The sequence below is a fragment of the Mizuhopecten yessoensis genome, unplaced genomic scaffold (genome assembly GCF_002113885.1).
Source record: "Mizuhopecten yessoensis strain PY_sf001 unplaced genomic scaffold, ASM211388v2 scaffold1689, whole genome shotgun sequence".
Lineage (NCBI taxonomy): Eukaryota > Metazoa > Mollusca > Bivalvia > Pectinida > Pectinidae > Mizuhopecten > Mizuhopecten yessoensis.
The window spans coordinates 675,059-686,616 of NW_018404172.1; the positions used below are offsets into that span (position 1 = coordinate 675,059).

Genomic DNA, 11,558 nt, shown 5'->3' on the forward strand with positions numbered 1-11,558 from the left:
CTCGAAAAGTGTCAAGGCTTATACGGGCCAACACTGCGTTGTCAAAAAACAACAGAAAGCAAAGCAGAATTTGACAAAACAAAATTGTCACACACTTGACAAAATCCAACTTCTTTTGTAGTTGCAGCCAACATAATGTCAAAAACCTCTGACAAAACTGAATTGCTTAAGTGAATTTTGACATGGCTGATATGGGCCATCGCAGTAAGCTTTAAACTCCACACCTTGATAGCGGGAAGAGATACAGGGCAGATATACCAGGCAAGTTGATAGAATGTTCCTGTACTACCACTTTGTGTGAGGACACATATAGGATAGATATACCAGGTCAGTTAATTATTTATTTCTGTAGTAATATCGTGACAGTAAGGACATTGGTAGGACTGATATGCCTGGTTAGTTGATATGTTACTCCTGTAGTAATATCTTGACAGTAAGGACACAGGTAGGACAGATATACCAGGTAAGTTAATAATTTACTCCCGTAGTAATACCTTGACAGTCAGGACATTGGAAGACAGATATACCAGGTAAGTTAATAATTTACTCCTTTAGTAATATCTTGACAGTAAGGAGATAGATATACACAGTAAGTTGATTATTTATCCTGTAGTTATACATTGCCACTTTGGACACAGGTAGGACAGATATACCAATGTACCAGGTAAGTTAAAAATGTACTCCTGTAGTAATACGTAGACAGTAAGAACACAGGTAGGACAGATATACCAGGTAAGTTGAGAATTTACCCTGTAGTTATACCTTTATAATTAAGACACAGGTAGGACAGATAAACAAGGTAGGTTAATAAGTTATCCCTGAATCAATACCTAGACAGTAAGGACACAGGTAGGAAAGATATACTAGGTAAGTTGATAATTTACTCTGTAGTTATACCTTTACAATTAAGACACAGGTTGGACAGATATACCAGGTAAGTTTATAATTTACCCTGTAGTTATACCTTTACAATTAAGACACAGGTAGGACAGATAAACAAGGTAAGTTAATAAGTTATCCCTGAAGCAATACCTAGACAGTAAGGACACAGGTAGGACAAATATACCTGGTTAGTTGATATGTTACTCCTGTAGCAATACCTAGACAGTAAGGACACAGGTAGGACAGATATACCAGGTAAGTTGATATGTTACTCCTGTAGCAATACATAGACAGTAAGGACGCAGGTAGGACAGATATACCTGGTAAGTTGATATGTTACTCCTGTAGCAATACATTGACAGTAAGGACATAGATAGGGCAGATATACCAGGTAAGTTAATAAGTTACTCCTGTAGCAATACATAGACAGTAAGGACGCAGGTAGGACAGATATACCAGGTAAGTTGATATGTTACTCCTGTAGCAATACCTAGACAGTAAGGACATAGATAGGGCAGATATACCAGGTAAGTTGATATGTTACTCCTGTAACAATACCTAGACAGTAAGGACGCAGGTAGGACAGATATACCAGGTAAGTTGATATGTTACTCCTGTAGTAATACATTGACAGTAAGGACATAGATAGGGCAGATATACCAGGTAAGTTAATAAGTTATCCCTGAAGCAATACCTAGACAGTAAGGACACAGGTAGGACAGATATACCAGGTAAGTTGATATGTTACTCCTGTAGTAATACATTGACAGTAAGGACATAGATAAGGCAGATAAACAAGATAAGTTAATAAGTTATCCCTGAAGCAATACCTAGACAGTAAGGACACAGGTAGGACAGATATACCAGGTAAGTTGATATGTTACTCCTGTAGCAATACCTAGACAGTAAGGACACAGGTAGGACAGATATAACAGGTTAGTTGATATGTTACTCCTGTAGTAATACCTTGACAGTAAGGACATAGATGGCCCGAAATGTGAGAAAGTCTATGAGCCCCTTCATCTCAAATCAGACCCTGCCGACTGCGGCGTAGCAAGATGGCTACCTATACACTGTGTCAGCCGCTTAAACAAGTTGCTCTATTTGTCCAGCATTTATCCTAGGTGTTATCCCAGTATAGAACATGAATTGTCGTATGGCACGATCTCTGATTGCCGATTATTTGATATGTTGGAATCTGACTGTTTTCTTTCTGATCGGGTGTTTTTCTTCCCCTATTGGTTTTGGCACTGTAATTGGCAGTCTTGTGTCTCTGGTTTTTGACATTTTCCGATTTTGATGGAACATGTGGAAAACGAAGCAGCAATAGCTACTCTCCCCATAGAATGCAAGCGTTACATATGGAAACAATATATTGCCGACATAATAGAGAAACTCTGGAAAGGGCCACAACTGGATCTGACCTTCCATATCATAACCATCGATTCTTCAAACAACCTCAGACATCGTGTAGGAAGTAGAAATTATCTATCAATATAATACTTGACACAGAACTGTTTTTTTTTTAAGATGTCGGAACCGTGAAACTTAATGCATTATTCTATTGGAAAACAGCGCAAACGAATAAATAACTCCAATCCATACCCCCATCCTTATTGTCACATAATAGCAGGACAAAATGCAAGAGCAAATTCACATCGCTGGGAGAATAAAAACAAGATCATATCAGAAATTGGCTCTCTTAATGGAACAAAAACAATTTCAAATAAGAAAAAGTACAACAAATTGCTAATGAAGTGGGTCAATGGTCAGGGGTCATCTACCAAATTCGTTAAATACTGATAGAATATTTCAGATGAATATCTATCTAAACACATTACGTGATCTTGTCTAAATGATATATATATATATATATATATATATATACAAATGAGAGACAGCAGACACTTTCATAACACACCTCAACGCGAAGGACGACGCTCGAGTCGGCAGTAACGCACATTAAAGGTATGTTACTCGATTGTTCATATCATGTTTCCACAATTTCGAAACTTACAAAAAGAAAATATGGATAATATCATGTAAAATATTTACACGGGCACTTGTTTTTGCCAAGGCGCAAGTATTGAAAAAGTATGATTATATTACACAAAGTACAAGTATGATTATATTACACAAATTACAAGAACGCGAATCACAATCACATAGTTACTATTAAATTTTGACACCTTTGTTAAAAGTATACCACCTAGTTGGTAGATAACATATCTATAATAAGATATAGCCATCTTCCAACGGTATACCAAAGAAATTAACAGAAAGTAGTAAACAAAATTAACAGTGGCCGAGGTATCCACGATCGTATTTAAAATAACCTAGCGTTTTGGGAGATTCATGTCATTTCAAGGCATTAAGGATACAGTTTATAACCTCTTTTCAATAAAATTGTCATATTAAACATTGTTGTGAATTTCTGCATGTAATTTACGTACAATTATCGTATTGATATTATAAAAAAAAAAAATTAATTTAAAACAAAATATACATGTATGAATGAATATATTTTTGCGTATGTTTTTTGCATGAATATATTTTTATGATTACATTATTCATTTACTTTCAACAATAAAACAAGGCAACTGCCGAGTTATACATACTGACTACCAAGTTTTATATACTGACTGCCGAGATATATACTGACTTCTGAGTTATACATACTGACTACCGAGTTATTCACACTAACAATTACGTTATACATCCGAAGTGCCAAGTTATATATACTGATGACCGAGTTATATACACTGACTACCGAGTTACACATATTAACCCCTGAGGTATGTATACTGACTACCTAGTTATTTATACTGACTACCGAGTTACACATATTAAACCCTGAGTTATGTATACTGACTACCTAGTTATTTATACTGACTACTGAGTTATACAAACTTACTACCATGTTTTATATACTGACTTCCTAGTTATACATTCTGACTGTCGTATTATACAAACTAGGTTATACATATTTACTCCCGGATTATACAAAAAATATTTTCCCACTCTTCCTACATAGTGAATAACTACGGTTATACGTTTAGGGAACACTATTTTACTTACAATATTTTGTTCGGTAGACATTTTTTGTTTTTGAGAAGTCGAGTTTATATCTTTAAGTTCAAGAAATATGTAATTAATGTGCGTGATATATGTGTTAAGGGTTAAGAGCCTCGAGATAATAGAAAAATGTGTGTATCTTGTACCACGAAGGATAACAGAAAAAATATAAAAAACAATCTTTACAAACACGTAGGAGAAAAGCTAACTTAAGGTAAACCATCCTCGATGTACTTCATTTATACAGCGGTTAACTCCATTCATCTAGGGATGTTCAGTTAAATTAAGTCCTGATGTCTTAATACAATGTTAAGGAGCAGTCCTTGCATACGGTAAAGACCGAAACTATCCAATCTGAGATCAGAGGGAATGAACTAACCAAGACCCGTTGGGTTGAGATCCGTATTTTCTCTCAAAAGAGTTTTAAGGCTTGTATTCTACTTGAATCAATGTATTATCTTTGTGCTAGTAACGTGTTAATGGATAGCTATTTCCCTCGTAATGACGTCAATAAAGCGTGTCAATCAAGTGTTAACGTATTGGATAGGTACGAGTAGAGTGAGCTTTTCGGGCAAAACTCAGGTTTTCCATATCAAACTACTAATATAGGGTACCTGTGTATTTATCAGTCTGTCAAGCTTTGTGAGCTATAAATCTCAGGAGATGATAAATTTGTTCAACGTGGTTTTGATTATTTTTTCTAGTTGTTGGTTAATGTACTTTGTCTTTACTATACAGAGCACTTATATTTCTTGCATCACAATAAAATGAAAAATGAAAAATTGAAACGGACGAAAGAGAAATATAAACATAAACCAAAACCCTTCATCAGACTTAACCGCAGCACTGGTGAAGTTAAATTACTTAGTTCCACAAAATTGATATGATATTTTCCAGGAAGTTTTTTCTGCATTGGTTATACCTCAAACTATGGGCCATTGTTTATAATGATCTGTTGGATCACTCCTAAACCAGCTGTAGATTTGTCCGTTCCGTCCATCAGCTATACCATACTTTTCATACACATTAATTGGATTTTACCTTAATCAAATACTCTTTACAAAAGTCTGTTGGAATTAGTTGACCTTAGAGATATATTATTCAGATTCAGCAACAATTGCCAGTTTGGATCATTTCTGGTTGAAATATAACTATTGATGGATAATATTTACCTGTAAAAATCTTAATCATATTTATGAATCTGTGCAAACTTTTAAAGCAAATTTTAGATTTTCTGAATAGTTGACAGCTACTGGTAAATCATAAAAAACTATCTCGATGTACTTTCTAGAATATAATATACCACTAGATAAATGGATGGTATCACCAGATGTGCTAATATGAATGCTAAACCTCAATGATTTCCTTTTGGGCTCCACTCCTCTGTCCTAAGGGGCAATACCGTCATTTAAACAATACTGATTCTGTTAAAGCAAGGATGCTCCGTTATAATGAAGTTCAAATCACTTAAGCCACGCTTAGGAGTAGTCTTTAAAACATAACATACATTTAGATTTTGAACCAAGGAAGACATAATCAAATTAAGTTCGGTGGCAATACCTTCCAACAGATTGCTGACAAATCTGCCTGTGGGGACAAATTGCGCATCTCTTTTAGATTGTTTTCTTATCGGAATAGGTAGCAAAAATCTTGCCATGTCCTTCCATGTCACTTTAAGATAAATCTACATAAACGTTTTTTAAATTATTAAAAACTGTCCATGTCGATCTTAATTAATTGCTTTCTCATGGACACAACAGACTCGAGTTGATACAATTATACCTATATACCAGCAATCGTCACTTCCACAGACAATAACCATTGGGTTACGTGTCCTTCCAGAATATTTCTGACTTCAAAATTATGTATATGATTGGTAAATACTTTACAGATTAATTATCTGTTTACGTTACAGATTTTACTTATTGGAAGATTACTTTTCGCCACCAACTAACAAAAAGAAAAAGCAACAATTTATGATACAAACATTATAACGCAATATGACGTAGTTAAGAAACTGGAGCAATTTTAGAAAGGTTTCAAAACATTACCTTTATACCGTCTTCAAAAGTAAATGTAAGCTTCACAATGATCTGATATGACACAAAAGAAAATGTAAATATGCATAACAAAACAAACAACGAATGATTTGGTATATTAGGTCATTTAAGGACGTGCCTCCACATGTGTGTAATGTATACGTTTGTTCTTGAAGTGGTAAGTTGGTGTAATTGCCTCCTTGCGAAAGGCGCGAATCCGATGCCGACTTTAAAGTTCTACAATGTACCTCACTGAAATGCCTTGCTGAAGGCACCCAGATTAGTACTCCATCTGGTCATATTATAAATGCTAAGTTTGTTTTGTACACAAACAGTAATTGAAAAGTTATTTTACGAGGTTTCGAAAACGTCTGTTTCTTTTGTAAAGCAAAGAGTCAAATGACTGGTGTTTCGACTTTAAACGCCGAAAACAAATTACTAAACCACAATGTCAGTAAAGTCACCTGTCAGAAAATATAGACACATTTCGTCCAAATAGCACTGAATACCACAATCAGTCAGATTGGTTAAATGTTTACCCCTTCTGCCTCTTAATGGATATTATAGTAGAGTCATAAAGATGACTCAGCTGGTGGCACCGTCGTCTCGATTCATCTTTTTCTTTTCCCTACTAATCAGACAACGCGTGAACGATACAGAGGATAGATATATAAAACGAAACTTGACATGTAATAGTCAAATATAATTGGAATATCTTATAAACCTGCTCTGTAAATAATTACACTTAAGTTACCCAGTATGAGCCATTGAAAAATAAGTTAAATGTTTTCTATAAAGGTTTGAACTTTATCTTATCAGAAATTGTCCGTGTGATTGCTAACTGGAGTCCCTTTAGATTATTTATCCCTAACAAAATATACAATACCCCACAAGGATTATTGCTTTGGTGGTATAGACAAATCTACTTTTACTTTATGGTTTGTAATCACGCCGAAAATCATAACCCATAATTTACTGCATGTTCCAGTCGTACTTCAGCGAGACAGTTTACTAAAGACAAATACTGTTAACGAAAGATACTCGTTCAGTTTATTACATCTTATTAAATAACTGCAAATCAATGTTTATTTCATTGTTACAGACCTCGATGACCCGAGGGAACTAATTTATGACTGGGGACAATATATAAGTTGTCGTTTACTGATCGTGCATATTTGTATGTTAAAAAACAGTTCGTGGGTTAACATCGCGAACAGTAGATTAACCCGTATTCAACAAACAACTCTATATAAAGTAGAAAAGAGCTAGATGCAGCAGCAATAGTGACATACATACCAGATAGCTTGCTAGATTTGTCTTCCTCAATTGGCATCGTATCACACTGTCTTTATTCCACAGTACTAGTGCTAACCTGGAAGGAGCCAGCATGTCTGATACACAAGGAAAGTGTCCTATGCCCGTGTATGATGGGTGTATGCTGCCAATGTTTCCTATCCTGTTACCAAATGCTGACAAACAGATGACTGCCATAAGGGACTTCCAGGCGAGAGAGAGCGATATCCTTATTTGTAATTTTGCGAAAACAGGTAGGAGACCTTACCCGATATTTGATAATGGTTAATGAGTAATAGTTTTATCTATAAATATATATCAAGCTATGCTTTTTTCAAATGTATTCTGACGTTTTTTCCTTATTTTGAGCTCCATATAAACACAGAGACAGTTTACAATGGAAAATAAGATCGGATATAATAATTATTTAATCCGTGTTGTTAATCATACACAATGAGTATTTTGTTCTGCTTTAAAAAACTGCATCGTGAAATACAAGGAAACAGGACCATATTTATTGTATGTGAAGTCCAATATATTCGCAAAATTTAAATAGTTAACCTCATCGTGTTGCCAGGGACCAACTGGGTATACGAGATTCTGTCTATGCTGGTACAAGGTCATTCAACGTACCTTAAGGATCTTAAAACGATTGGTATGCTAGAAATCATAGATCTGACGACCTTGACCGACATGACGTCACCACGTGTGCTCAACACTCACATCCCGTACCGCTTTTTACCAAAGCAGCACTTGGTCAAGGGATGCAAGATAGTGCACGTGCTCCGCAATCCTAAAGACACGCTTGTGTCCTGGTACAACCATACTAAACGCGACTCTCGTCTGAAACACGACAGGACAACAGAGGAAGAGGAGTTCCCGGGAACCTGGGACAACTTCCTCAGGGATCAGATAGAAAACATACATAGTATGTAAACTTGATATGAATAAATTGATGGTATAACATGCAATAAATTGAAAATGTCACGTTATAAAGAAAACTGATATTAAAATATTTGCACATTTGATAGTGAAATCTTTACTGCCTTTACACTTGATAATGAAATCTTTACTGCCTTTACACTTGATAATGAAATATTTACTGCCTTTACACTTGATAATGAAATATTTACTGCCTTTACACTTGGTAATGGGATATGTACTGCCTTTACACTTAATAATGGAATATTTACTGCCTTTACACTTGATAATGGAATATTTACTGCCTTTACACTTGGTAATGGAATACTTACTGCCTTTACACTTGATAATGAAATATTTACTGCCTTTACACTTATATTCTTTCTTAGTAATATTCGATCTATCCGGTGTATATAAGCTGTATCTTGGTACATCCTTATTCTATACGATGTAATACTATGCCTTGGTATGATTTCGTTCAATACTTTTTTTATTTGACAATCCCTATTTGGTAAATTTTAAATCTATAACCATGATATGTAAATAGCCACTAGAAACACTACTTAAGGAGACACCTCTGTTAAAATGGTAGCAAGTCGGTGAAGAAAGACAAACGAAGTACGTTATGGTCGTTTGGCCTATTTACTAAAAGAGGAAGGGTAGCAATAACCCTTTTTTTGCCTGTACCTGGCAATTAAGGTTTACCGTGACAACAATAGATTCTAGTTAATAGGTTATCCAAATGCATAAGTATGAGGCGACTAACGTGTAGGTACCTTGAGGCGACCTATGTAGGGGAAATATACGTTTTACATAAATATCGCCAGATATCTTTGTAAGTAATTGGACCGATTTGAGTGTCATTATATCGTGTGAAGGTTATGACATTTCAGTAACATGACACTTTAAAGTGCCCCTAAATAAATAAACAAATATATGTCCATCGTGTCCTGTACATTGTAGATACCTATGATGGTTTCTTCAAATTCGAGAAGGATTGGGAGGCTGCCAAACGTTCTAAAGCCGTCACCAACGTCCACACGATGTTCTACGAGGACCTTCAGAAGGTATCTATACCAATCCTGTTAGTCATTATTTTCTGATTTCCGGGAAAATTCTGAGATAATTAGCTATATAACTGGCTGATCAGTTAAAACGAAATTCAATTAGTTAGGATACCAACAGGAAACACAATTCATTAAAAAATCTAAGAAGACATTCAGTGGTTTTAAAGGAAACTTTCCAATGTTAAATCATAATGGAATACTATATGGTTTAGTTAAAAATACCATATAAACACCTGCCAATGTTTTTTTTGTACTATGGTATAACATATTAATAACTCATTTGATGGTTGTCAAAGCCTTCTTTTGGAAATAACATCAAACTGATTATAGTTTTGTAACACGTGATTTTAACTCATTTCTTCTACTCCCCAATTATTCTCCATACACTTACAGAGTTGTCTCCCTTTACAGCTTATCACAGCTATGTGGCTATGTATGAATTCGTTACGTTGATATACCGTTGTCTCTTCATAATGAATCTGAGGGTGAAGGGTACCACATCATATATATACTTTGGCGTTCGTTCTCTTTCTCGGCTAGTTTGTTGAAGGGTACCACATTATAGCTATACTTTGGCTCTCGTTCTCTTTCTCGACTAGTTTGTTGAAGGGTACCACATCATAGATATACTTTGGCGTTCGTTCTCTTTCTCGACTAGTTTGTTGAACCTAACACCGTATGTTGTGGTTGATCAAGTTGTCTTTTTGGTCTGTATTCGGTGTTTAAATAATTCGGTTCATAATGAAAAAGCAACCAAATGTTTACGTTGAACTTAAACAACACTTTAGACTTAATCAGAGTACTATCAATAATACTTTACATTAAAATGGTTATAACAACCTAGATATAATACTTTGGAAATGACAGGGAAAACAGAAAAAAACGATCATAGGTAAAACTTCTGTTATTCAGGAAACAGTTGCCGAGATAAAACGCCTTGCAGAATTTTTAGAAGTACCTGCTGACGAAGAACTGGTGAAGGATATCGCCGACAAGTGCTCATTCCAAAAGCTACAAAAAGCAGCCATAGCGATCAAATCAGGAAAAGTCCCGGTTACGGAAGGGGGGATAAAGTTTTTATTTAGAAAAGGTAAGTGAAATACAATATATACATTTCTCGATCAAGCAATTCTAGATCCGGATTAATCAGCTTAAAAAGTCTCAAGTTCTCCTAACATTAATTTAAAAAATCGTTTTTCGAGGTAAGGGTTTCACTTACGTCATATAGTAACAGGTAGCAATGTTTTTGTTCACAGGAATGGTGGGAGACTGGAAGAACTGGTTCACAGTGGCACAAAACGAACGGTTCGACGAACTTCTGGACAGAGAACTAAAGGGATCAGCTCTGAAATTTACTTATGAAATATGAAAAAAAGTACTGTACACCTAAACTATCAATTTCCATTAAAGGTGTTTAGTAACCATTCAGTGTAGATAGACGACACTGTGGTGAAAAAAACATCCCTAACAGAAAACAAGTACGATATAGTGTATTACCTATTACACAATACACTTGACATGTTTCACATATCTATAGAGAAAACAAAAAGTTGCAACACATATGGCAAGCCAACTTAACATTTAATATCCATAGAGAGATCGCAAAAATATACATATATGAGGGAAACCTTTGAAAGAAATAAAGATATCTGGTATAATTTGATAATTCAGATATCTTTTAATGAAATAAAATTGCTTTGAATGATTTTTCATTTCCAAATTATATGAGATATCTTTAATGTTGCAGAGTTATTTAAAATGGAACACATTTTAACTCAATTATAGATATATATTTAAAGGTGATTTAGAGGTCTTATTAAACATTAAATTTTATGTTTGTATAAAACAATCTTTTTCATGATACATGCTTTAATTCTAATGTTTTTCAGACTTCTTATAAATGAAATCTTTAAGTGCAATATATATATATATATATATTGTGCATGTTATCTGATGTATTAAATTCCTTAAGGCTTAACATATAAGTGCAATACATGTAACGCATATATTATTTAGAAAAAAATACAGCTTCAAATAAATTAAATGTATATTCAAATACATTAAATTTATCTAAAATGTAATTGAGATATCTCATAGAACTAGATTTATGCAAGATACCATGTTTATGTTAATAGGGTAATTCAGTTAGTTCTTGAAACACAGAAATCATCAGATAAAGTATATAAAAATTTTCTTTTGTTATTTCTATTTAATTAGATGTTTTACATAGAGACCGACGCTCGAAAAAGGATACAAAAACAAGTACGGCATTATACTAGTG

At 34.5% G+C, this 11,558-nt stretch overlaps 1 protein-coding gene across 5 annotated transcripts; it reads left to right on the top strand.

Annotated features, from left to right (window-relative positions):
• Window positions 1–227: 227 nt before the first annotated feature.
• LOC110466565 (sulfotransferase 1C2-like) lies at window positions 228–10,756 on the top strand. Of its 5 annotated transcripts, none has more exons than XM_021523162.1 (6): window positions 228–261; window positions 7,356–7,543; window positions 7,867–8,217; window positions 9,174–9,277; window positions 10,190–10,367; window positions 10,534–10,756. In XM_021523162.1, exons 2-6 carry the CDS (start codon window positions 7,384–7,386, stop codon window positions 10,644–10,646), a joined length of 906 nt encoding a protein of 301 aa, XP_021378837.1. In that variant the 5' UTR covers window positions 228–261; window positions 7,356–7,383; the 3' UTR covers window positions 10,647–10,756. The 5 variants fall into 5 exon arrangements, with proteins under 5 accessions (XP_021378837.1, XP_021378811.1, XP_021378845.1 ...); XM_021523136.1 differs by having other exon boundaries at window positions 239–327; XM_021523170.1 differs by lacking the exon at window positions 228–261 and adding an exon at window positions 372–463.
• Window positions 10,757–11,558: the final 802 nt, after the last annotated feature.